Raw genomic sequence first — 26,873 nt, forward strand, 5'->3', positions numbered from 1 at the left:
ATCAAGGCAATCGATCGAATGTTCCAGACGATCGATCCGTGAGCTAAACCGGTCATGACTGGATAGTTGGTGTTATCGGACCAAATTCTGTTGTTTGATGGACCTTGTGGAGGAATGTTATAAATGTTGTTTAAATTCCTCTCTAACGAGTCATATGTAGTCCATCACCAGATCTTATTTTATAAATGTCCAAGTTCTTAATTTTGTGATTATTTAACTCAATTGAATAAATTTGTTTACCATTCTTAATTACTCTTTTTCACAGTGATTATTCTGAACTTATATTATTTTTCTATAGTAGGGATGGAACATCCTAATTCCGATCATATTGTTGGACTGGGTACTATTTTTCAACCGTCTGGTCGGTATGATAAGGTGCCAATAATATACACATTATTTTGATTTAATTTACCGGCATAGAAGACATATAATACAAAAATGGGGGTGACAAGGATCACTAACTTTAGTCTTTAGTGCAATTCAAGATCATCCATATACGTCTTTCAACCTTATAATATCTCCCCTCAAATCATTTTAAGCTAATAATATTATTATTTTTAAATCATTCGTGGCCTTCAATTTTTCGGTTCTTTATGTCAGAAAATGCCATGCTCCTAATTCGTCATCACTCAAAACGACGACGTTTGGCAGACGTTTAGTAAGCAAATTTGCTACTTCCCGTGTGCTTTAGATTTAAAGGACGAAACCAACCACTTGGCACCAAAAAACTTCTCTTTCTTCGCTCTTCAGTTGTGATCATCATTCTCTGTATCGCGTAGAGTTGGTGGTGATTGAAGAAAGAGTAATGGTTATGAACTTCACCTAGATACTCTGATCCTGCTGCCTAATATTGGGTAAACGTCGTCGTCTCTGTTTCTGGGTAAGAATGATGAAAGACTCTTCCTTTCTTCTCCTTTGCTCTGTTCTTCGTTGGTTCGAGCACTTTTCGATCGTTACAGTTTCAGGGTTTTGATTACTTTATCTTGAAAGTGAGAATCTTTACGTATAGTTTCATTTATTTGGATCATCAGAACGTTCTTGCTTCTCTGTTCTTTCGTTTCTTGGTTCTTTGATAGTCTCTGTTTCTGCATCTGTATTCTCTATCCCTGTTAAAGAGTCATTGTTTGATCAGTTTTATGTCAAAGTTTCGAACTTTGTGGTCGATGCTTTGCTCTCAAGTACGATTCTTGACATTGTGGTCGATGCTTTGCAGATTCAAGAACTGTAACATAATCTATTCTCAAGTCACGGGATTTGATTCAATGGCTTCTTCAGAAGTATCTACTTGTGCCAAGAATATTCCAAAACCTCCTCCTCTTCCTCGTGTAACCTACCGTGGCCTCCAAGCTTCCAGAAGCAAACCCTCGAGCTCATCATCACGCCTTGTGCCCCGAGAAACAGTGGAGACCTGGGACAAACTTTTCAAACAAGGAACTGGAGCAGATACATACGTTGAAGTTGACAACAAGTCTCATTTTCTAGCCCATTCATACATCCTGGTGAGTATAAAAATCTTATTTATTTATTTTATAAAAGATTTTCTATCAAGTATAAAAATCTTATTAAGTAATATTCTAAAGTAAAAGGTTTGTTATCTTTTGTAGGCTGCAGCTTCACCTGTTATGCCACAGCTTCTACACCAATCGAGGGATAAAAAAGGAAATTCACACCTCAAGTTCCTTGGAGTGCCTCAAGAAGCTGTCTACATGTTCATTCGGTTTCTCTACTCTTGCAGCTACGAGGAGGAGGAGATGAAGAAGTTTGTGCTCCCTTTGTTAGTTCTATCACACTGCTACTCGGTGCCATCTCTCAAAAGAGTCTGCGTAGAGGTTCTCGGTCAAGGATGGATCAACAAGGAGAATGTGATCGACGTGCTACAACTAGCACGAAGCTGCGACGCCGCAAGGATCAGCTTTCTATGTACTTCAATGGTCATCAGAGACTTCAAGTCTGTATCTTCAACGGAAGGGTGGAAAGTGATGACACGTGGCGATCGTAAGCTAGAGCAAGAGCTTCTTGAGGCGGTGGTGGAGGCAGACGCTAGGAGGGAAGAGAGGAGGAAGAAAGTGGAGGAGAGGAGAATGTATTTGGAGCTTTATGAAGCTGTGGAGGCTCTTGTTCATATATATAGAGAAGGTTGTGGGACGATAGGGCCGAGAGATAAAGCGCTTAAAGGAAGGGAAAGCGTGTGTGAGTTCTCGGCTTGTAAAGGTGTTGAAGGTGGGCTTAGGCATTTCCTGGGATGCAAGTCTAGGGCTTCGTGTGGTCATTGTAAGCGGATGTGGCAGCTTATTCAGCTTCACTCTTGTCTCTGTGATGGGTTTGATTCTTGCGAGGTCCCTCTCTGCCGGTAAGTTGATCAGAGACAACTCCAATCTTGTAGAAACAGTTTGTAATCATTTGTTTTGTATTTTGTAGGAACTTGAAGGAGCAAATGAAAAAGATTAGCAAGAGAGAAGAGTCTAAATGGAGATTGCTTGCGGAGCACGTTATTGCGGCTGGAAACAGACTTGGTCCATTCTCTTTTTCACGCCGTTCTGCTTTGATATAAGATAGGCTTTAGAGTCACTGAAGTGTAAATATATACAAGGGAGAGAGCAAGGTGCACAATAGTGGTTTTGGAACATTGTCTTAACCATGTTGTTGGTTACTTCTCTATATACATGACGAGTCTTGATCTTTGAGTCTTTGACAGTGTTGTAAAGAAGTTTTCGCACAATCATACAATTTTTTTTTAAAATGTATACAATGTGTTGTTCATATCAAAGTAGTATAAATAAATCAGTCTCAGACGACTTTTAAAGGCAGATAATAAAGATCATGCTAGTCATGTACAACACATTTCAAGTTGAGTTATATGCTGAAAATATATATATTTGCTAGTATATGCTGAAAAATACTAGTTTATATATACTGAAAATATAAGTTGAGCTCTCTCATTGACTTTGCTAAGTCACAGAGAGCAAGTAGCTAATATAATTCACTTAACTTGCCAATTTGTTTATCTTTGGTCTTTAGAGTTTACCTCCGAAACAATTATATTTTTGTGCGTCTTTAAATACAGAACTTCAAACTTCATCACATCACATATCTCAAACACCATTTCTGGTTGCCAGACGAAAATGGAAACCTTTCGTTTTAGCTGTTTGGTATATTGTGCATTGTGTTTGGTCATTTCAGTTCTTTCCCAAGATCAATCAGGTTTTTTAAGAAATGATTCTTGAACCTTTAAGAGTCGGTTGTAATGAAGAAAGTCTAACCCTTTACTCCTTGAATGGATCAAAATGTCAAATCTCACAGGTTTCATAAGCATTGACTGTGGAATCCCAAGTGGATCATCGTACACAGACGACACAACGGGCATTAACTACGTCTCAGACTCATCCTTTGTTGAAACAGGAGTCTCTAAATCGGTTTCCTTCACAGCTCAAAGACAGCTTCAGAACCTGATGAGCTTTTCCGAAGGTTCAAGAAACTGCTACACTCTGATTCCAAAACAGGGAAAAGGCAAGAAGTACTTGATAAGAGCCAGTTTCATGTACGGTAACTACGACGGAGAAAACAGTTCACCAGAATTTGATCTGTTTATTGGAGGTAGTCTCTGGACAAAATCTGTCGTTAAACAACACACCCCTCCCTGTGACCAAAGAAGTTGTTTACTTGAGCCAGTCTGAGAAAATATTCGTCTGTCTCGGAAACAAAGGCAAAGGAACTCCGTTTATCTCGACTTTAGAGCTTCGGTTTCTCGGGAACGATAATACTACATACGACTCTCCAAACGGTGCTCTGTTCTTCTCCAGACGCTGGAACTTTGGTTCTCTCAATGATTCACAACATATCAGGTAAACCTCTGTTTTATGCTCTGTTTCTACTTATTCTCTGTTTCTGTAGCTCTTTACCCACAATGTAATAAAGTTGGGAATGTTTTGTTTTAAAAATCAGATATAGTGAAGATGTATATGACCGAATCTGGATTCCTCGCAAACTCGGGACACAATATAGAGAGATCAATACATCTCTTCCAGTTATTTCAGGCAATAGTAATAGTTACAACCTTCCAAGTTTGATGATGAGCACAAACGCAACAAACCCCATCACTATGATTTTGGAGAACAGTGATCCAACCGTCAGGTACTTTGTTTACATGCACTTCGCTGAGGTCGAGGATCTCAGTCTCACACCTGACCAGACAAGAGAGTTCCATATCCGCATTAACGGGGAGACAATAACTGACTTCAGTCCCAAGTATCTCCAGTCAGACACTTTTGTTCTAGAGATCTACGTAGGCAATACTTACCCCCAGTCACTCACCAGCCAAGACGACGGTATGTGCTTGTAAGATGACTTAAAACTAATTCAATCTTTTTTCATAGTTTGATCAATGGTTTCAGTTAAAATGTACAGATGACGCAGTAAGGAGTATAAAGACTAGCTATAATGTGAAGAGAAACTGGCAAGGAGATCCTTGTTTGCCTAATAGCTACATTTGGGAGGGACTTAACTGCAGTGATGCTAGTCTTGCTCCTCCTAGAATCACATTACTGTAAGTCTAGTTTTGTCCTCATATGTTCTTGTTCAATCTTTAGATTTTGTATATTGATTGCTTAAGGGATTCAGGAACTTATCTTCGAGCGGGTTAACAGGTCACATATCTCCCTCTTTCTCTAGCCTCACAATGATTGAAGAGCTGTGAGTTTATCTTTCTTTATATTGTTAAACAGTTTCTTGATTTAAACAAGGAATTAAACTACTATTTATCTTCTTAATCTGCAGAGACTTATCAAACAATGACTTAACCGGATACATTCCAGAGTCACTGTCAGGACTGAAGTTCTTGAGGGTTTTGTAAGTTATATGTCATAACAGATAAGATCGATAAAGACAGGCTCTAACTCTTAATAACACCTGCAGGAATCTAGAGAAGAACAAGCTAACAGGTTCATTTCCATCTGACTTATTAAAAAGATCAAAGAGCGGATCACTCTTGCTAAGGGTAGGAGACAATCCAGGACTCTGCACCGAGGTTTCTTGCGGTAAAAGCAACAAGAAAACACTCATAACTGCGGCCGGCGCATCATTGGCAGCATTGTTCATTCTCCTTTTATTGTCTGGTGTGTTTTGGAAGATCAAGAAACGAAGTAACAAGCCAGGTAACTGTCTATTGACATACCTATCTAACTGCTTATCACATTACCAACTGTTCAACGTTATTTTGCGACAGTGGAAGAAGATACAGACAGCGAAACAAGAAACCGTCCAAAGGTGGATTCAAACACATTACTTTTTACTTTTCAAGACATAGTAAAGATGACAAATAACTTTGCCCGTGTCCTTGGTAAAGGAGGTTTCGGAACAGTGTACCATGGCTACTATAACGACCTTCAAGTAGCAGTTAAACTTTTATCAGAATCATCAGCTCAAGGATTCAAAGAGTTTCGCTCTGAGGTAATGTACTGATTCCTTACCCAAAGTATCTCCACAAAATAATAATTAAAAAAATTTAAAATTAAGAAGAAGGAACAAATCTTTGAGAACTTGTATTTCAAATAAGATGTTTAAAAAACTTCTTTACATACTACAAAGACACATGTCATGGTTTTAGAAATTAATTTTGTTGTAAAAATGAAAATTTAAATACAATAATAACAAATATAAAAGATAATAATATATTATTGTTTAGATATCAAATGAGCATTCCCACCATTAAGGTTGCTCTAACAACATATATTTGTATAGGTTGAAGTACTTGTGAGGGTTCATCACGTAAACCTCACTGCTCTGATCGGCTACTTCCATGAATCTAATCAAATGGGATTGGTCTATGAGTTCATGGCTAATGGCAACATGGCAGATCATCTCTCAGGGAAGTATGACCATTCCTTGAGCTGGACACAAAGACTTCAGATTGCACTTGATGCAGCACAAGGGCTGGAGTATCTTCACAGTGGATGCAAACCTGCGATAGTCCACAGAGATGTGAAGACATCGAACATATTGTTGAACGAGAAAAACAGAGCAAAGCTTGCGGATTTTGGACTCTCTAGGAGTTTTCAGACAGAGAGCCGTTCTCACGTGTCCACTCTTGTCGCTGGAACTCCTGGATATCTTGATCCACTGTTAGTTCTCTCTCTATTACAAAGTCTACCACATCGGATGTTGCAAGAGATCTTAAATAATATATAAAATGGATTCAGTCCAAAGTTGGCCATGGATCCTATATAAGGTATATATAATCAAATATTCTGTTGATTGTGTTATGTTTGTTAAAACAATGTGCAGATGCTTTAAAACAAATGAGTTAAACGAGAAGAGTGACATCTACAGCTTTGGAGTTGTTCTTTTGGAGATGGTTACTGGCAAAATTGTGATTTTTTACTCAGAGACGAAACGTGTTCATGTGAGTGATTGGGTGGTATCAATCTTGAAGTCTACTAATGATGTGAGCAACGTTGTAGATTCTAAAATGGGGGAAGATTTTGATGCGAACTCTGTTTGGAAAATTGTGGAGCTTGCTTTGGCCTCAGTTTCGCAGAACGTTGCTGAGAGGCCAAACATGCAACAGATTGTTAGAGGACTGAAGGAGTGTCTTCAAAGAGAAGAGAGTAACAAGAATCACTGATAACACAACACAAAGGGTGCAAGGTAAAGTCAAGGGGTTGGAAATAAAAAATGCTAAAATCTTGTGGTATTTTTTATATATTTATTTTTTTACGATAATCAATTATGTTATTATGAAAAATATTACAATGACCGATTATACAACTGATAATTTTACACATTTTATGATATTTACGTCTGATTTCAAACTACTTTTGAAATTCACATTTGACATATTCATAAGAGCATGATTAAAGGTTAGAATCTGTGGTAATTTCTAAAAAAATAAAAATATTAATATTATAATTATGTTAGCTTGTTAAAACATGTGCAAACATTGTTTAATTGACAGTGTCTTATAAAGTTAATAATCGATTTTTAAATGTCTTTTTGTTAATTGTATTTTTTCTTTACTAATTTTGTTAATTTTCCATCTATATTATTAAAAGAGAAGTACTCATTTGAAAATGTTCTTACTTAAAAATATTGTGTTATAATTGTTAAAAAAAATATTAAGTTGCATTTCAAATAAAAAGGTAAAGATATTAAAAATATTCTAATTAAAATATGTAAAATTTAATATAGTTTTACGAAAATTGTCAAAATAAAAAAAAATTACACATAAAATAATCATGATTTTTGTTAACTGGACGGATCATTATTTATATGATATCGCACACGAAAGAAAAAAATCTATTTTTAAAATTATCTAATTAACTCTATACTCATTTTTTTTATATTTTTTATATGATATCACACATTCGTAAGAAAGGAGATAGTTTAAGATGCAAAAAAAAAATATTTACTTAATGAATATAATATGAACGAATATTACAAATACATCATTTAATAAAATAAATAATTGAAAATTGAAAATTCATATCAGCGCTGGCGCGCGAGTCAGGTCTAGTTTATGTTAAATATTAAGAACCCTTGTTAAACTCCCACGTTGGAGCTGCCCTAACTCATGTTTGACTGATAATTGTACCATGTAAGTCTATGACTTGAAACCCATAAGAGCACGTTCAACCCTAATCTCCATTTAGGGTATCTTAATTAATTTTTAATAGTAAATGTGAGCTAAGAGACTTAGTTAAGAGACGAGAACATTTAATGTGCTCCAATGCTAATCTTTTAGTTTAGGGTTTTTAAAAATAAAAAATATTAAACATTTTATAAAAAAAAATTATTTATTATATAAAACATAGTACAGGATAACATTTTAAACATTGATTTTTAAATAAAAACATGAAGCAAAGACTAGTAAAAAAAACGAGAATAATTTAAAAGAAGCATCCAAGGATCATGCGTCGTCATCATGTCTTTCTTTACGCCATAAATGTTCAACCAAATTATCTTTCAGTTGTTGATGCATTTGTGGATCACGAATTGTAGTTCGAACACCCATCATATTGGCGATATTTATAGGCATGTATGTATAAAACGGGGGATCGACATGTGAACTTCTGTTGTTTTCTGCTTCTTGGAACTCTGAAACGTCAAATTGAGTGTATCCATCTCGTTCGTCTTCTATTATCATATTATGGAGTATGATACAAGTTCTCATAATCTTCCCAATTTTGACTTTATCCCAAAAAAGTGTTGGATTTTTAACAATGGCAAAGCGAGCTTGGAGGACTCCAAAAGCACGCTCGACATCTTTTCGGAAAGCTTCTTGACGTTGAGCAAATAAAACTGCTTTCGGGCCTTGTGGTAATGTAATTGATTGGATAAAAGTTGCCCATTTCGGATAAATACCATCGGTAAGATAGTAAGCCATATGATACTCTCTTCCATTGACAGAGTAAGTTACTTGCGGAGCTTGACCATTTATTATGTCATCAAAAATAGGTGAGCGATCAAGAACAGTGATATCATTTAAGGTACCTGGAGGCCCAAAAAACGCATGCCATATCCAGAGATCATATGAAGCAACCGCCTCCAAAACGATTGTTGGTTTACCTAAACCCCGAGAATATTGCCCTTTCCAAGCGGTGGGACAATTCTTCCACTCCCAATGCATACAATCGATGCTTCCTATCATCCCGGGAAATCCACGATACTCACCAATATCAAGTAGACGTTGAAGATCCGCAGCTGTAGGTCTTCTTAGGTACTCTTCGCCGAATAAAGAAATTATTCCCTCCACAAAATTTTCCAAACTTGACCGAGTAGTAGTTGCACCGAGTCGGAGGTATTCGTCGACCGCATTAGCCGCATTACCATATGCCATGACACGAATGACGGCTGTACACTTTTGAAGTGGAGAAAGGCTACGCCTGCCTAGACCATCTATCTTTTGTTGAAAGAATTCAACTTCATTGGAGAGTCGAGTAACAATATGCAGGAACTGTCGCTTGTTCATTCGAAAGCGTCGTCGGAATAGATTTTGAGGATATGTTGGGGTTTCGCTGAAATAATCATTCCATAAACGTACGTCGCCTTATTCTCGATTTCTTTCGATATAATTTTTTTTTCTTTTTTTTCTTCTCTTCTTCTTGACCACCATAATTAGTGGATAAATTCTCTAACTTTTGATCAAAATGTTGCTCATAGTATTGATCAAAATATTGTTCAAATGGGTCATTAGAAGAAGATCCCATTTTTTGATAATTGATTGGTGAGAAAGAGAGAAAGTGAGTTTATATGATGAGAACGAGAGAATGAGTTGGTGAGAAAGAGAGAATGAGTTTATTTGGTGAGAACGAGAGAGTATGAGTTGGTGAGAAAGAGAGAATGAGTTTGTACGAGAGAGTATGACTTTGGTTGAGAAAGAAAGAATGACTTTGGTTGAAACTGAGTTGTAATGTTTGTGAGAATGAGAGAGAGAGAGAGAGTTTGTGAGTTTGTGAATAAAACGTTCAACGCAACATGCAATTATATAGAGAGAGTTTGTTACACAAGACTCGAACATTGCTACAAGAAACAAAGACTCCGTGAACTTAAAACCAACACCCGTGACACAACATTGCTACGTTAAACAAGTACTTTAAGACAATACTCCAAGACACAAGACTCATGACACAAGACTCCAAGACTTGTGACACAATACTCCAATACCACAAGACTCGTGACAGAAGACTCCAAGACTAGCGACACAAGACTCCAATACCACTAGACTCCAACACTATTAAACTACAAGACCAGAAGACAAGAAGACCGTAGAGACTCCGTGATACTTCTCCAATGCTCTACTATTGCACACTGTCTTGACCTGAAACAGAGAGTTAAAGTAATCATCAAAACAGAGAGTTAAACATTAAGTAAACATTTTGAATTAAACTTAAACAAACAGAGAGCTAAACTACACTTACGCAATTAAACTTCAACATCTTAAACTAATTAAACATTAAGTCACTGATGAGCTTCTTCTTTAGGCTTGCTTCATCCTCCGCTAAAGGCTCTTGTTTTGCAATAAGACCCTCGAGTAAACTCATCTTAGACAACCTTTCCTTCACTACCAAGTCATGCTGTCTAATGGACCACATCTTCTCAAACTCATTCACCGCATTCTCCTGTACCATAGGCTTCTTTCCACTGGCCTTTGCTGCCTTAACACCCGGGGGACGCTTGTTTTGAGTAGCTTGGGAGGTTGGTGAATCTTCACCTTCATCACCCTTCCTCTTCCTAGAGTTTCCCTCGTTTTTTGCAGTAGAAAGGTCACTCCACTTCTGGTCGTTCCTCAACCCTACCCAAGCATGCTCGAGGGTAAAGTTCTTCTTATAGTTGTTGTAGTAAATTTCATGAGCTCTTTTGAACACATCATACGATCCACAGAATTTGTAAACCAAGTCATTGATCATGTGCCAGCGTTGCTTACAGTGACCAGGCTCTCTCTCTTCGCAGCCAGCAACCTTCGGGCTAGCGGCATAGTACGCTGTAATTCTCGTCCAGAATGCGGCTGACTTTTGCTCGTTGCCAACAACTGGATCTTTGGAAGTGTTTAGCCACGAGCTGATCAGCAGAACATCATCTCTGGGTGTCCACTTCCTCCGTTCTCGACGCTCACCAACATCATCCGTGACTAGAGTAGGAACTTGAGGTGAAGTGGGGTTAATATTTTCATAGTTACCAAAGGAGATACTTTGTTGACTATTAAGTAGTCCAACAAAGTTTGATGACTGGGTAAATGGATTGTACTCCATTTCCGAAGATCAAAGAAGATAGAAGATAAAACAACAGAGGCGACAGAGTGAGAAGAGAAGAACAAGAAGTTAATTGTATTCAAGAAAGAGGAGAAGGGAAGAGTGTAATAGAAGAAAGAGAAGGATAAACGCATTGATCACAACCACCATCTATATCTATAAAACCGAGTTGGCATATTCCTAACACATTTATCACAACGTAAACCTTAACATCAATTCATTACCTACATAGAACCATCAATTTATTACCTAAACACAACGCAAACCTAACACTAACCAGGGCATTTATTACGGAGGATTCAATTCATTTCTAACAAGCTTCAAAATCAACAGCAATCGCAAGTTAATCAAATCCACAAGAGTACAAGACAATGGTTTATTCTATTGGACAGAGCAAAGATAAATGTTTACCTCTATCAACAAGCGTACGCTTTTGGTCTGGCGAACCTGGATCATGCGTCTTCATCCATCCATATACCGACTCAAAGATAGAAACAAATGAAAAAACTAATTAGCAAATGAAAGAACAATTAAGACATGGATAATTGAAAGTTAAACGAGAAAGACATAAACAAAAGAACAAAGTTTTACCGTTTAGGGTAGTCTGAGCAACAAATTGAACCTGGATCATGCGTCTAGATCCATCCATGTACCGACTGAAACACTGAAACAACCAAAACAAAGATTAAAAAGACATGCATATTAAAGACTAAAAGACAGAATCAAATGAACAGATTTTTACCTTTTGATTCCCCTGAACAACACTCGCCGGCGTTTATCTGCGTCTCGGAGAGCCACCAATAGACAGATCGTCGTTTTCCTTCGTCGACGAGACCCACCGAGAGAGACAACGCCGTATCGCCGAGGAGAGCCACCGAATCAAAGAGGGGGAGAAATCGCCAAGGAGACGTCGCCGAGGAGTCGAGGAGAGGAGAGACCGAAACCGAGAAGACGTCGCGGAGGAGTCGAGGAGAGAAGATCCATAGAGAGCCAAAGAAATCGCCTTTCTCGTCATCGAGAAGAGAGAGACTGAAACCGAAAGAGAGAAAGAAAGAAGTTGAAACGAAACGCGGATCCACCATTGCCCAGACCAATTATTGTGTGACATGTGCCCCTTGACATACGTATCATCCCGCTCCTAATTAACATACGTGCCTTCAGGTTTTGTCTTTTTAAAAAAAATTTAATCGCGTATTAGCGTTAAATACGCCATCAAGAGACCGTGTTGAACGTGCTCTAACTCATTATGGTGTTGAAAATTAATGAATTTTTTAATGTTTATGGAGTCTTTTTTTTCTCCACAAAAGGTACATTAAAAGGCCAAAAACATTACAGGCTGTTTTAAAACGAAGCCCAACCAAATTTTAACTTCTTACAAAATTTAAAGCCTAACATTAACCCATTACATGTGAGGTAATAGTACATTACCCAATCCGGTCGCCACAAGATAGAAAAAAAAAGGACAAAAGAAGATAGTGACATGGAGACAAAGACCAAAAACGCGTTGGGGGCCATCAACCTTTTGAAGAAAACGCTGATTCCTTGGACTTTTGCGACGCACGGTCTCTGCATCTGTCCCCACAAATCTCTATTTAACCTACTCTGCGTTTTAGAACGCGATTCTTTTAAGCCCCTGAAACGTGAATGAATTCAAAGCGCCTGTTTGAGATATTTATGCGCACGCGCGCGCGTCTTGTGAACGTGTCTGAATCTCTGTGCGTGTTTGCATTCAGACAAGCTTAAAGTTGTCTTACTCGTCTCTCAGTCACTTCAATAATTTAAGCTATTATTGATTAAATCTAACTTATTTATTATCACTCTGCATCTTAATTCTCTTGCGGGTAATACTTATGATTAATTTACGGATACTATGCTTTTATTTGATACACATTTAATTATATGTAGCATTATGAAAAATAATAACGTAAAAGTTAGTGACACTGTACTATATTTTGTAAAGAATTGATGATTTCTTTCTCTTTATTTAATTTTCATTTGTTTATGTTTTCTTTTCATTGTGAAACCGATTGATTGATTGATTTATAATTTTACCATGAAATATCAACAACTCAGAGAATTGTACTGGCTGTATTCAGATGCGTTAACCTCTCTCTCTGTCTGATATGACTCCTGAGGTTAATACGCAAACAGATAAGTGAATAGGTAAGTGGAGGTCGTAGATATCAGCAGTCTTTCGTGACTAATTAGACGACCAAAGCATTAATGCTTGATGCATTAGTCGGCAGAGTGGTGGGTTACCATGTAGATGCAAAATATGCTGAGACGAAGAAAGATAAATAAGGATTTATGTCTTGACGTAGTCGTTGAATTAGTTGTTAGGACGGTGTGTGTCAGAAAGTGAACCAAAAGACATAAAGTGGTGTAGACCATGTGGACGCAAGATGCTGAACTGGTGTGAGATAAATTTGAGGAACAAGCTTATACCGTGAAGAAAATGCAAGAAATAAATTTGGGAAGCAAATTTATGCCTTGAAGAATAAGTGCATTTAAAAAAAAGAAACTATGCTATTGATAAAGAGGTTGTCCATATCCATGTTCTTTAGAGGCTAAAGTTTTAGGAACGTGGAGATCAGTATAAAAGAGCTATGGAGTCGTGTGTATTCCATAAGACATTGGCTATTATTATAGAGGAAGAATGAAAATCTCTTAGGGATGTTCTTGGATCGTGTTGAAGAAGATGCTGAAGTACTAACGACAGAGAGACAAGTTTGGGTAGATTAGGAATCTTTCAGTAGCAGTTGTTATGGTGTTAACAGACTGTGTAAAACTGATAAACAAGTCTTGTAATAGATTGTTTAGATGATTTTTAATAAAAAATAATTTGTTATTTGTATCTATTTTGTCTCTTGATTTACGTTCTGCGATATTCAATTTAGGTGTCATGTTTGTCCTACCTAGATTAGAGCAAAATTCAAAAGAAAGAGAAAGTCAAAAAAGTTGAAAGGAAAAGATAGGAGTTGGTCAAATGTTTTGACAAATTAAAAACAACTTTTCAAATGTCACTGTCAAACAAAGAAAAATAAGGCTACATGCTAGCTATAGTGATGATAATGATGACTAGTGTGGAAAATAATAATAAAAGCGAATTCTACCTGGGGTAGTGATATAACTTCTAGTTAGGACCTTTCTCCATCCCTATGGGTTGCATAATAGCTGTCAAATTGTTACTATTATGATAAAATATCAATCAAATGTTTTCCAGGAGCAGTATTCACTTTAAGGAAAAACGTTTTAAAGCATTTCTTTATCCCAGGAGAAACATAATGCAATTAGTCTGAATTAATTAGGAATTAGTCTTTACTCTCTAGTCATCTGTTAGAACTTTATAAAAGTTTGCAAAAGTTGTAAAATGATACTCTATCCGTTTTAAAGCATTTGGTTTAAAAAAATTGATATTTTAAAAAAAAATATTTAATTAATTAGTTTAACCAATTATAAAAAAAATTGATATTATTTGATTGGATACATTATATTCAATAAATGTAAAAGTTATGTAGATTTTCGAAAACTACTTACATTTTGAAAATAGCAGATGTTCTTTTAGCATATATACATTCACAGTGTCTTCTCTCTCCCCTTTTCTAACGCCGAGATTTTTGCGAATGCTCTAATCCTTCTTTAAAGAAACGACTCCACCATTTTCACTCAGTCTGTCTGAGCTCTTCTTCTTCATCACCTGCCAAAAGACTCATGTAATTCGGTTTGGAGTTTTCCTTTTGTACTGAGAAAACACAAAACATAGAGAGAGAGAGAGGGAGAAACATTTGTGTCTTATCGGTTTTTGTGTTATCAAGAAGCTGAAGGACAAAAATAATACAATTGTTTTTAGGGTTTTGAGGAATAAAAATTGGAGATTTGAGAAGTTGTGGGTGGTGTGTTCTTGAAGAAAATATCATTTTCTTATACTCTTCTGCCTGTTTGTGAGCCTCTCTCTCTCTCTCTCTGTTCTGTTTCTTTAGTTATACAAACTTCTAGCATATATATTTCTCTCTCTCCTCTTCTTGGTGCTGACTTTCAGCTGGATTCGCTTCTTGATAATGTTCTACAGTTTCTTTCTACTCAGATAGTTAATTTACTGTAGCGGAGTATAAGTTATTTTATTGTTTAAGTTAGTTCAATAATCCCCCGAGGAAGTGTATTTGTTCTCCTTTGTTGCGTGGAGGATTTTTGTTTTGTTTTTGTTTTGGGTTCTCTCCTGTTTTTAAGGGAAGAAAGTGATTCATGCAGATAAGATGTTATTGTCAGTTTATGTGTATTAAGGAAATATTTTAAGCAAGTTATCATAAGATATTCTGTTTGAGCTTATAATTGTGCTTACAAATCCTTAAAATAATACTTAAGCTGATGTGAACTCTGAAGGCTTTAGCCTCTGACCACAAGGTCCTTGCCTACTTCGTTGACCAAACCTTTGTCTTGGCTAAATTTCCTCAAATCCACATCATGTCTCCCAAATGCATTGATTTGTTCAATACATAGATCCTCATTCATATAGATCTTGTAATCTTCTTGGTCTGTTAAGCCTCTTTTAAAATGTCTTCCTCTTGTAGTAATATAATCTTAATCATGTTGGTTCTTGATGTTGTCTCCTCTGGTTTTCTCACTGACAAAGGGATGGAGTTCTCTCGAGACGCTGGAATGATGATGGAAAATAAGCGGAGCGTCTGTTCTCTGGAAGAAAGTAGCATCAAGCGCCATAAGTCTGATCTCTCCTTCAGTTCCAAGGTAATGCTTTAACCTAGTTTCAGTGGACTACCAAAGAATGCAGTGTTAGCGAACCGGCATGGTAGTGATTCTTCCATCTTTGTTCTCTTAATGGTTTAAAACAACAGAGAAAGGACAAAGCTGGAGACCGTATCTCAGCTCTTCAACAGATAGTTTCCCCTTACGGAAAGGTAACTTCTTCTGTTAGACTAATCAAAATCTCCACACATGCTTTTTCTCTAATCTTCTTTGATTCCTCCATGCCACAGACCGACACTGCATCAGTTCTTCAAGACGCGTTGCATTACATAGAGTTTCTACATGAACAAGTGAAGGTCTGCCCATTTCTCTTCATATCAGTTCAATACCATTACCATTTACCAACCATGATTCTTTCATCTTCTTACTTAAGAAAACGTCATGTTCTTCTTGTGCAGGTGCTAAGCGCTCCATATCTGCAAACAATGACCGCTGCTACGCAGGTAAACACATTTATTCCCGGTTCACTATCACAATCTGATCATCTTGCAACTGCGATGCTTCACACTCTGATCTGAACTAACTTTGGGTATCTTACAGGAGGAGCTGGAGCAGTACAGCCTGAGAAACAGAGGATTGTGCCTTGTTCCAATGGAGTATACAGCAGGAGTTGCTCAAAGCAACGGGGCCGATATCTGGGCGCCCGTGAAGACTCCTCCATCTCCAGCGTTTGGTGTCAAGTCTCAATCACCCTTTAGATGACTGTTTCAGACTCTTCCCAACCTACTAAGATCTTTGTCCTAAGCTTAAAAGAGAAGGTCAGTTGTATTGTTTAGATGATGCCTGTGTAACATACATAGACCAGACTCCAGAGACGCATGAAGTTGGTTTAGAACAGCTCAGAGTTGGTGATGGCTGTTTACTATTTGACCCACTTATTATGTAATTTGCCTAAACATAAACCAAACGATTCTAATGCTAAGTAATCTTTATGCCGAATATTGCCATAGACATCTTAGTTTTTGTTGTGATCTTACCAAAGCTATCCGTTATAACAGAAGAAGTTAGATGGATCATGTAATTATACTAAACAGCCAAGTAAAAAATTCACGTTACTCTTTCATAAGAACATTGGAATAATGCATCAATACTTAGATTGCAAAGGTTCAGAACATACAGACTTTGATGCCGAGAGACATATAGCTTGGAGAAAGTAAAGACAAGTCGATCACAATGTTGTGTTATTTAATTGTTAGATCACAGCTCTGCTTTGCAAAAGTATTCAGCCCTACATAGTGATCACAGAGATGACACTAACTTGCTGAAGTAGGCTTGACCTTCTCCCGCATATACTGCAGTAGATGCTCGCGTTTCCAGTTGTCGATTCTGCGAAGCAAGCAAAGCAAGTAACAAAAAAGGCGAGTTACAACGTTGGAGGAATGTAGCCCTTCTGCCCAAAGTGGATGAAGTGTCAAACACATAACTAGTTTTGATTTATTCGTGCTCCTAGATAACGATAGTAACTTCCTCTAGAAACCAATTTTCAAAAGAGGAGGTTTCAGTAGTCATAAAATGTACCAAAGCATCCAGAGAGTGAATGATAGATAGAGAGTTGCATTTACACATTTATCTACCTTGCTAACAAGAATATAGTAGCCTATTAGTTTACCATAAACTCGAGTCAAATACCAGAACTCATTGTTAAATTAAGAGCTCACAACTTCAGATTATTCAGAGCAAAAAAGGTTGAAGAAAGGGGGGAAGCAATTTTTACCTTATTGTTTCCTTACGTTCATCATCATCAGCTCCATCGAGCATAATCAACTTGGGTGGTGAGTTGAAAACGTACTCAACTTTAAGGGTAGGGAAGTTTTGTTTCTCTTCTTCAATAAAACCAACAATCTCAGGATAGAAAACCAGCTTTCTCATACACACCTCCAATATAGCGCCTGAATAAGTAACCTACAGTGCCGAAAAGAAAAAACAAAAAGTGTAAACGAGTCATCACTCTCCTTATCTTCACTCAATGAATGTTAGAGACGACGTTTCTATCTCCTTGTCTAATCTACTCTCAGTTTGAAAAGCATACCTTACTTATGGAATCCTCAGAATCATCAGCGCAACATTTCAAGCAGTCAGATACCAACTCTGCAAAGTACACAATACTAATATAAGCATAACCAAAAATTTCAAAAACATTGGTGTATACAATATGATTAGCCCTCAAAAGAGTTTGATATACACACACATTGGTGTTATACACTAAGGGAGATCAGAGCTATTCTAATTCAGTAATGGCTTGTTCTTTCTTCTTCCCCTCCTCAAGAGAAAGATGTCAAGCTCATAAATTCACAAAATCTAAAGACACATTCGTCTCTTCTTAACTAATCCTAATCCACAATTTCGCGTTTCAGATCTTCACACATATTCATATAAGGGAACGAACCTTGGTCCTTGACGTATTCAGAGAGCGAGTGGCAATCGGAGCAGAGAGCCAGGCCGGTGAACCCTAGATCCTCGCACTCTTTAGTGCTCAGCTGCTCTTTCGCTGAGATCGTCGATGTGAGCATCAAGATCATCACCATCATCATCATCATCGTCGACCACGCTCGAGCCATCTCCATCTCTCTCTTTCTCATCGACAGATCCAAAGCCTTCGCAGATGCGAAATTAATGTTGGGTTGCTGGTAATCCAATTCGGTTAATTCCGGTTTTAAATATCCAAAAATACAATCTATACTATTTCTATATTTTAAATGGACCATTCCTAAGAAATTTGCTTACATTATTTATTTTTTGTATTTTCATAACAATATCCTAACAAGATATTTAATTCTTTTTTTATTTCATCAAAATGTTACTCCCTCCGTTTTATATTAAGTGTCGTTTTAGAGAAAAAAAATTCGTTACAAAATAAGTGTTGTTTTCGATTTTCAATGATCAATTTATTAATTTTATGCAAAATTTATTTTTTTATTGGTTGAAATATGGTTAGGTGTATATGTAATAGTGTTTTTTTTATAGGAAATGTACAAAATTAATTGTTTCCTTATTCCGTGTGCCGAAACCTAAAACGACACTTATAATGAAACAGAGGGAGTATTAGATATGGATAATTTCGAAAATATATTTATTCCATCAATATATAATTATAGTTACATATAACCATTTATAATATACTTAATAATAATAACATTTAATTATTCTAAAGTTAATACATGCATATGATCTAATTAGTAATAATAATAATTAATATTTATTATGCAAATAAAACCATGTTAGAATTTCACCATACAAATAATAAAATCGAATCAAATATTAAAATCCTAACACTATTTTATTTGCATAATAAGTGTTATTATTATTAATTATGTTATACATATACATGTATCAATATTTATTAAGATATTGTGTTAACAAAAATGTACTGATAAATATATAATATTTTAAAATACATTTCTATGGATTCAACCATATACTGGTTTCATAATAAATTGCTTTTAATACATATATACTGTATTGATGAATTTTTCATGCGTGATTTTTTAATTTGAACCATTCTTTAAAATTTTATTAAATTTTACATGAAGTAATTATAATATTATAGTATTTATAATTTAATACAAATGATTATTTAAAGAAAGTTCTAAACAAAATCTTTTAAAAACATTTTCAGAATTAATTTAAATTTTATATACAAAAGTAATTAATTTTAAATTATTTATCATAAACTATAATTAGAAATTAAAATTTATTTTAGTTTTGATTTATATATGAAAATGAAAATTATACAGAGTATTATAATTATATATTCAATGATAATAACAATTTTAGCTGATTAATTTTCAAAAATAAAATTACAAAGATTTTGTTAGAAAGATTCATTCTATTTCAAATTACAAGATATGTTATCCAACTTAGTGTATTTCTCAAATATGATATTTACTACAAACTTATTTTGAAGTACAATGTATTATAGTATTTCTTTAAAAGAAATCCTTTATAGTATTTCAAAAAAATTCTTCTCTGCTATAAAGATCTAATTTAATTTGCTTTCATATAAATTTTAAATTTTAAATAAAAAATATGTAAAGTAATATTGTTACATAATAAAGTTTCCAAAATAATTTTTGTTACAAAAATACAAAATTTATATTAATAATATATAAGCCACGTAAATATATCTATTATAGAATTACATAATATATAACACTAAATTGCATTAAGTTATTAATAAATTTTGTTATAAAAACTAAAATATTTTAGTATAGAAATAAGAAATCCACACTGTGCTGATGAAGATCTAGTTGGTGCTTAATAAAGAACATCATTTTCGGTTTATAAAAACCGGGTAATATAAAACAAAACAAAATCCGATTTTCCCGGTTTAGCACATCACACCACACGCATATCCAATGGCTCTACTTCCCGCCGTCGGGATTCCATCGCCGGCGCCACCGCAACAAACACCTTTCATCTCTCGCAATAACCACCCCAATCCAAAGCTTAATCAGAAGCTGAATCAATCAACCTCCGAAACCACCGTCTCATGGACTTCCCGCATCACTCTCCTCTCACGCAACGGTCGATTAGCCGAGGCAGCGAAGGAATTCACCGCCATGAGACTCGCCGGCGTGGAGCCTAACCACATCACTCTCATCGCTCTACTCTCTGGATGCGCTGATTGTGAACCCTTTGGCGATTCGCTTCACGGGTATGCTTGTAAACTCGGCCTCGATAGAAACCACGTCATGGTCGGCACCGCGATTCTCGGCATGTACTCCAAACGCCGACGTTTTAGGAAGGCGAGGCTGGTTTTTGACTTCATGGAAGATAAAAATTCGGTTACTTGGAACACAATGATCGATGGATACATGAGGAGCGGCCGAGTCGACTACGCCGCGAAGGTGTTCGACGAAATGCCTGAACACGACTTGATTTCTTGGACGGCTATGATGAACGGGTTTGTTAAAAAGGGTTTGCACGAGGAAGCTTTGGCGTGGTTCCGTGAGATGCAAGTCTCTGGAGTGAAGCCAGATTACGTTGCTGTCATCGCTGCTCTTGCAGCTTGCGCTAACCTTGGGGCTCTATCTTTTGGATTGTGGGTGCATCGTTTTGTTGTGAGTCAGGATTTTAAGAACAATGTTAGGGTTAGTAACTCGCTGATTGATTTGTATTGTCGGTGCGGGTGTGTGGAGTTTGCTCGACAGGTTTTTGATGAGATTGAGAAACGAACCGTGGTTTCGTGGAACTCAGTCATTGTTGGTTTTGCTGCTAACGGGCATGCGCATGAGTCTTTGGTCTACTTTAGAAGAATGCAAGAAGAGGGGTTTAACCCTGATGCGGTCACTTTCACAGGGGCGTTAACCGCTTGTAGTCATGTAGGTTTAGTTGAAGAAGGTGTTCGGTATTTCGAAGCTATGAAAAGGGATTACAGAATCTCGCCTCGGATTGAACACTACGGATGCTTAGTGGATTTGTATAGCCGGGCTGGGAGATTGGAAGATGCTTTGAAGGTGGTAGAGAGCATGCCGATGAAGCCTAATGAAGTTGTGATTGGCTCCTTGCTAGCAGCCTGCAGGACTCATGGGAACGATACAGAGCTAGCGGAGAGGATGATGAAGCATCTTAGTGAGCTTAAAGTGAAGAGCCATTCTAACTACGTGATTCTTTCGAACATGTATGCTGCTGATGGACAGTGGGAAGGAGCAAGTAAGATGAGAAGGAAGATGAAGGGTCTAGGTCTAAAGAAGCAGCCTGGGTTTAGTTCGATAGAGATTGATGATCGAACGCATGTGTTCATGGCCGGTGATAGTGCCCATGTGGAGACCGCTTACATCCGCGAGGTTCTAGAGCTTATTTCTTCTGATTCGCGATTACAATGCAGTGTGGTTGAAACCCTTGATGGTGATCACATAGGTGATTGAAATCCCAGGGACTTATGCACCAACCTTGTTGCCAAGGTGATTGAGCAAAGATCTGAAGCATACCCCTATATATAAATCTGGTGTATAGAGGCCACACTGAAAACATGGTACTCCCGTGAGTTGATAAGCTTAGAATCCGAGCTCCCTTTCTTCATAGGCATCTATCTCCTCATGCCGACATTGTCCATTTGTATTCATCTGTGTCTGGTCATGTTATCGTTGAAAAAGACTCATCTCAACCTCATGGCTCTCTTCAGCCTCTTCATGCACATAAAAAAACCACTCTAGCATTCCAAAACTCTGCTCTGTCAGAGAGACCGCTCTGTTTTCACATTTAAATGTGTTTTTTTTTTTAACCAACCAAAACATTTCTTAACATTCCTCTGTTTTTAATATAACAGATACTCCAAACTTTGACCAAGGCCAACTCAATATTCATCATGTAACGTGGGAATAATTTAATTAGTCATGAAATATAATTTTGGGAACAAGCCAACCATATACTAGTATTTATAAGTAACTTTTAATAAAGTGTTCCGTGTTATTTATTTATTTCTATTTCGTTCGGACATAGATTCCAACTGTGTCAGCCAAAGATCAAATTGCTTTCTCTCTCAAAAAAACATATCTGGAAAAAAAACGACAGAGATCCGAGTGCGGATTTCTCTCGGAGATGTCTCTTCGTGCTTCCTTGCCCGTCGAGACATTGACCTTCTAATCTCCGAAAACGACCACCACCGGAACAATCACCCAATCATGTGGATTTCGAGGTTGAAGAGAGTTAGGAAAACGATTGTGGTTCTCGGCATTGCCAATTTGGCCGTGATTGTCTCCGGCGGCGTTCTGACTCTCGTTTCCAACTCAAATTGCGACAGCGCCGCCCAGCTATTCCCCCTCTACGCCGTCTGTGTAGCCGCCTGCGTCAAACTCGCCGTTATGGTTAAGGTCGGGTCTACACAGGAACTCATGGCTATGACCATCATGGAGTCTCCTACTCATTACAGCCTCGAACGAAAGGTAACGCCTTTTCCTCTAAATTGTGGATATTCGTTTTAAAAATCAAGTCTTTGAAGGAAAAGTGTTACCTTCATTGATGTAATTGTTCTTTGATTATACATTTCTCTTTAGTGTTTAATAGTTTATTTACTTTGATGTTGGCTTAATTGGATTTGCAGATGAAGTATAAGACGTGGCTTTGGTGGACTCGGTTTGCAATGGTAATTACTCTACTGCAATTTATTGGTGCAACTTACCTTATGTTCCGTGTCTCCACCTTTGTTTCCCCTGATGGATTGCCAAGACATTGCGTTTTAGGTAAAAACTTAAAAGACAAAAACTTACATTGGTTTGGTTGTCTAAAGTCACCTACTTGGGCCTTTGAAATCTTTATTTGTAGTTCAGTAGGTAGCTATGTAATTGCTTATCCAAGCATTTTTTTCGTGTTTAAGAATCTGTTTAGTAACTTTCTTTTGCTCAGGGCTATCTTCAGACACGCGTGGGTGGAAGCAAACGCTGCAGGTTGCCTTCTTGATCACTGTTTGCTTTGTTGCGTTGGCTCAATGCTTTACGGGATCAGATATACTGCAATGGCGGTCTTTCTATGCGACTCAAGATGATGCCTGGAAAGCTCATTACCAGGAGGTGTTTGACCATGGGATTCGTGAAGTTTTGTGCTGTCTTGGGCGTCGCGAATACATGTAAGTTTAGTGAATACTAAGTGTCGTTGTAGCATAAAATTTTTGTTATCCTCTTATGATTTCAATACAATTTTTTTTATTAATTTATTTCTTTTGCCCCTAATTAAACTAAAATAAACAATAAATGTTATGCAATTATAATGGTCAAACAATGGCAAATTTGAACATTTAACTAGTTTCTTAATTTGTGTGCAAAACTCTAGAAACTGATTTTGTTTTTGTCTATAGCAAGTTTACTTTGTTCAGACTCTTAGAATTTGTTTTTCTGCTCCAGGGGAGTTATTGAGGAAGACGAAGTGTGTTCAGTTGCAAGACTGCTAGGTGATCTTGTTTCATATCGTGCATCAGGCACTGGCCACTTGGAGTTTTTAGCAGGTTAGTAAGATCTGAAACTCTTAGTCTATTTAGTAAATAAACAATGTGGAGAAGTCTCTAATCACTTCGTCTATTTCAGGCCTTGCTCTGTTGCAGAATAACAACCAGTTTCCTGAATCGCATGAAGACTGTATAGAAGCTCCAGCGTTTCCTCTTCAGGAGGCTGCCACGTTGCATAAGTTTGCAGAAGCTGCTTATACAGTACGTTTGAACAACACAAACCCCCCAAAGCTCTTTTTTCAGATGGGTAGATTATATCTCACCTGCGTGTGTGGCACTGTGCAGGGGCCACTGCTAGACGTTGGGAGAAACCCTGCTTTGTTTCTATGCACATGGATATGTAGGCAAGGGATACTAACACCTTGGAGCCGTAAATGGTATACTATACCTGGTTAGCTCGTTTGAAGAAACTCCAACTTGTTTCTTTAAAAGTCAAACTCATTTGATATTAATGTGAGAAGGTTCTTTGCAATTTATTGGCAGGCGGCCTAAGCTTGATGGTGACAATTGGTGGCGAGGCCATGCAGCTGCCTTCCTTAAGTTCATAGATTTTCCTGCTCATGTTCTTAGACGAGGTCGCATTTGTAGTGTAAGTTTTGTTCCTTTCAATCCTATGTGTTCTGTTTATTTGAAGTTTTTTTGAGTATCTTGTGGGCTTCAATGCACTAGAATCGTTTCTCATCTATTTATGTAATTATTCTGTTATTGCAGGAGAAGTGTAAAGCAACGTACTTCGTTGTAGTCTTGCATTATCTTAGATGCGTTGTAATTGCTGTTAGAGGAACCGAGACGGCTGAGGATCTAATAACCGATGGTTTGGGCCGTGCTTGTTCACTAACTGATGAAGACTTGGAAGGGCTAACAAAGTCAGTCTCTATCTCTCTCTCTCTCTCTCTTATAAGAAACAGTGAAATAATTATTGTTTTTTCATGTGTGTTTATGTCAGTCACATTCATGTTATGGACTCTTCCCGCACACACTACGGCCATTCAGGAATAGTAGAAGCTGCAAGAGATCTGTTTATGCAAATAGAAGGAGAACCCAAATTTGGAGGTAAGAGTTTAGAGTATTAACTGTTACTATTTCTGTTCAAAACACGAGATCTTTCTAAGCTAATCATACAAATGGAGTATGCAGAATCAGAATCTATTGGGTTCTTGTCTTCGTTAATTGGTGATGGATGCGAGTGTGATGGCTACAGCATCCGCATCGTTGGACATTCCTTAGGAGGTGCTATTGCCTCGTTACTAGGAGTTAGAGTATGTTCTCAATATCACAAAAACGTTACATTTAACTTTCCTTTACTTATCTTATATTCATTCCTTTTGTGGCGTATAGCTTCGTTCCAGGTTCCCTAACCTCTATGTATACGCATACGGACCACTCCCATGTGTAGATTCAGATGTGGCAGAAGCTAGTTCTGAGTTTGTTACAAGGTTACATTTGTTTTGTAACGAATCATATGCTGACATTTATTTAAGTCACTAATGTTTTATAGTCTCCCTAACCAGCATTGTACTAGATAACGAGTTCTCATCACGGCTTTCGTATGGATCAATCCGCCGGCTCCAAGTAGCAGCGCTAAAAGTGCTGTCTCAAGACCCTAAAGCTGACACAGCACTCATTTTCAGACTCGCGCGCCGGTTCTTGTCTGCTAGCAAACGCCAACGACAAAATGTTGTCGAAGGAGAAGAAGCAATACCATCATCAATAATAACTGGTAACAACTTTTTATCTCACTGTTGATGATAACTTCTCCATCAAGAAATATTAACCTAATGAGAAAAGATTTGTTTCTTCTTGTCTTAATAAGTTGAAGATTCAGCTGAAGCGGAAGTGAGGGAACACGACGAAGAGTTCATTAATCCGTTCCACGAGCTGGTGGCCTCGACGGATAATCCTGTGACTCAGTTTATGGAGACGGTTCCAACAAGAGGAGGAGAAGAAGATGATGAAGAAGAAGCTCCGGAGATGTTCTTGCCCGGTTTAGTCATCCATATTGTACCGGAAGTAAACAACATGAGCGTGCCGATATGGCGAGGATGGCCGATCTGTGACGTGACAAGTGGTGGTTACAAAGCTTATGTTGCAAAGAGAGAGAGCTTCAAAGAACTTATGGTTTCTCCATCAATGTTCCTTGATCATCTTCCTTGGAGGTAGTAACTCTTCCCTAATCCAAAACTCAGTATCTCTTAATGAAACTCTTTTAAGTCTTATTTTTTTTTCCACTCCAGGTGTAGACATGCGATGCACAAGGTTCTAGAATCTCGGAATCTCTTCTGCGATCTGACAAGTGAACCTGATATAGTAGTATGACAGAGAGACATGAAAGATGTTCCGATTAAACAACACAACGTGCATATATGTTTCTATTTAATCATCAAACAACAAACATTATTGAGTGAACTACCGTCATTTTGTTGTGAAACAAGAGAATAGAATCTTTTAAGAAATTACACCATCATAGAATAATGGAAAGACTAAAGAAAGAAAATACAAATATGGAAATAGTACAAATCATAATCTAATAAGGAAAAGGCAAGATGCTGATTCTCTCTCTCTCTCTCTTTCCTCACGGTCGACTCTCTCTCTCTCTAGCATTGGGCCGGTTATGTACATCCACAATATGATTTATAACACTCCTCCTTGGATGTCATAACCATACAGGGATTGTAATACGTTTTAGATGTTGCCTCATTAAAATCTTACCAGGAAAACCTAGTGGGACAAAACCATGGTGAAAGAAAAAGAGTACAACACGTATTACTCCCCATGTTCTGAACAACTCGCGGCTGGCCTCATGAACAGCCAAGATCTCCGAATGGTTTGAAGATGTGGCCGCGATTGTCTGCTTCATGGAACGCCATGATATGGCCGTTCCACCATGTGTGAAAACATAGCATGTCTGTGATCGAGCATTGTGTGGATCCGAAAGATAACCTGCATCAGCAAAATCAACTAAACCTTCTTTGTTTTGGTTAGTATAAAATAAACCCAAGTCTTTCGTTCCTTGCAGGTAACGAAGAACATGTTTAATCCGTTCCAGTGCCTTTGGGTTGGACAAGAGCTTAATCTAGACAATAGATTCACGGCAAAATATATATCTGGTCGTGTGACTAGCCAGATACATCAAAGCTCCTATGGCACTGAGATATGGCACTGAGATATGGCACTTCGGGACCAAGGACATCTTTATCGTCCTTCTTAGGGCCGAATGGATCAGTGTCCAAACCAAGAGATCTCACGACCATGGGGCTAGACAATGGGTGAGACTCGGCCATATTAAATCTCTTGAGTACTTTCTCTGTATATGTCATTTGATGCACAAGGATTCCATCTCTAATGTACTCAAGTTGTAATCCCAAACAGAACTTTGTTTTTCCTAGATCTTTCATCTCGAATTCTTTCTTAAGATATTCAACTGTTTGGGA

General features: G+C 37.4%; 5 protein-coding genes and 1 pseudogene across 13 annotated transcripts; 5 read left to right on the plus strand and 1 right to left on the minus strand.

Moving 5' to 3' along the window:
- The first annotated feature begins 673 nt into the window (after window positions 1-673).
- LOC106312569 (BTB/POZ and TAZ domain-containing protein 3-like) lies at window positions 674-2,769 on the plus strand. Its single transcript, XM_013750135.1, has 4 exons — window positions 674-880; window positions 1,214-1,499; window positions 1,605-2,350; window positions 2,419-2,769. Exons 2-4 carry the CDS (start codon window positions 1,263-1,265, stop codon window positions 2,549-2,551), a joined length of 1,116 nt encoding a protein of 371 aa, XP_013605589.1. The 5' UTR covers window positions 674-880; window positions 1,214-1,262; the 3' UTR covers window positions 2,552-2,769.
- A 353-nt stretch (window positions 2,770-3,122) lies between these two features.
- Window positions 3,123-6,619, plus strand: LOC106312573 (annotated as a pseudogene).
- Window positions 6,620-14,228: 7,609 nt separating this feature from the next.
- LOC106312570 (transcription factor bHLH113-like) lies at window positions 14,229-16,442 on the plus strand. Of its 4 annotated transcripts, XM_013750139.1 has the most exons (6): window positions 14,236-14,683; window positions 15,373-15,485; window positions 15,593-15,655; window positions 15,734-15,799; window positions 15,902-15,946; window positions 16,044-16,442. In XM_013750139.1, exons 2-6 carry the CDS (start codon window positions 15,375-15,377, stop codon window positions 16,203-16,205), a joined length of 447 nt encoding a protein of 148 aa, XP_013605593.1. In that variant the 5' UTR covers window positions 14,236-14,683; window positions 15,373-15,374; the 3' UTR covers window positions 16,206-16,442. The 4 variants fall into 4 exon arrangements, with proteins under 4 accessions (XP_013605590.1, XP_013605593.1, XP_013605592.1 ...); XM_013750136.1 differs by having other exon boundaries at window positions 14,229-14,683; window positions 15,734-15,946; XM_013750138.1 differs by lacking the exon at window positions 14,236-14,683 and adding an exon at window positions 14,690-15,272 and having other exon boundaries at window positions 15,734-15,946.
- Window positions 16,443-16,561: 119 nt separating this feature from the next.
- On the minus strand, window positions 16,562-18,082 carry LOC106312571 (15 kDa selenoprotein-like). Its single transcript, XM_013750140.1, has 4 exons — window positions 17,890-18,082; window positions 17,533-17,591; window positions 17,218-17,405; window positions 16,562-16,829 (listed from the first exon to the last, which is right to left on the minus strand). Exons 1-4 carry the CDS (start codon window positions 18,080-18,082, stop codon window positions 16,757-16,759), a joined length of 513 nt encoding a protein of 170 aa, XP_013605594.1. The 3' UTR covers window positions 16,562-16,756.
- Window positions 18,083-19,808: 1,726 nt separating this feature from the next.
- On the plus strand, window positions 19,809-21,748 carry LOC106308082 (pentatricopeptide repeat-containing protein At1g05750, chloroplastic). The gene has a single exon (XM_013745203.1). The coding sequence runs from the start codon at window positions 19,859-19,861 to the stop codon at window positions 21,368-21,370; it is 1,512 nt and encodes a 503-aa protein (XP_013600657.1). The 5' UTR covers window positions 19,809-19,858; the 3' UTR covers window positions 21,371-21,748.
- A 198-nt stretch (window positions 21,749-21,946) lies between these two features.
- Window positions 21,947-25,851, plus strand: LOC106307620 (sn1-specific diacylglycerol lipase beta-like). 6 transcript variants are annotated; one of them, XM_013744616.1, is made up of 14 exons: window positions 21,947-22,387; window positions 22,546-22,684; window positions 22,848-23,067; window positions 23,342-23,442; window positions 23,522-23,643; window positions 23,728-23,819; window positions 23,926-24,031; window positions 24,154-24,308; window positions 24,389-24,495; window positions 24,580-24,701; window positions 24,781-24,878; window positions 24,954-25,162; window positions 25,256-25,598; window positions 25,677-25,851. In XM_013744616.1, the coding sequence occupies exons 1-14, from the start codon at window positions 22,127-22,129 to the stop codon at window positions 25,756-25,758; spliced, it is 2,157 nt and encodes a 718-aa protein (XP_013600070.1). In that variant the 5' UTR covers window positions 21,947-22,126; the 3' UTR covers window positions 25,759-25,851. The 6 variants fall into 6 exon arrangements, with proteins under 6 accessions (XP_013600070.1, XP_013600071.1, XP_013600074.1 ...); XM_013744617.1 differs by having other exon boundaries at window positions 25,262-25,598; XM_013744620.1 differs by having other exon boundaries at window positions 22,860-23,067.
- The last annotated feature ends 1,022 nt before the right edge of the window (window positions 25,852-26,873 follow it).

Source organism: Brassica oleracea, chromosome C8 (genome assembly GCF_000695525.1).
Source record: "Brassica oleracea var. oleracea cultivar TO1000 chromosome C8, BOL, whole genome shotgun sequence".
NCBI lineage: Eukaryota > Viridiplantae > Streptophyta > Magnoliopsida > Brassicales > Brassicaceae > Brassica > Brassica oleracea.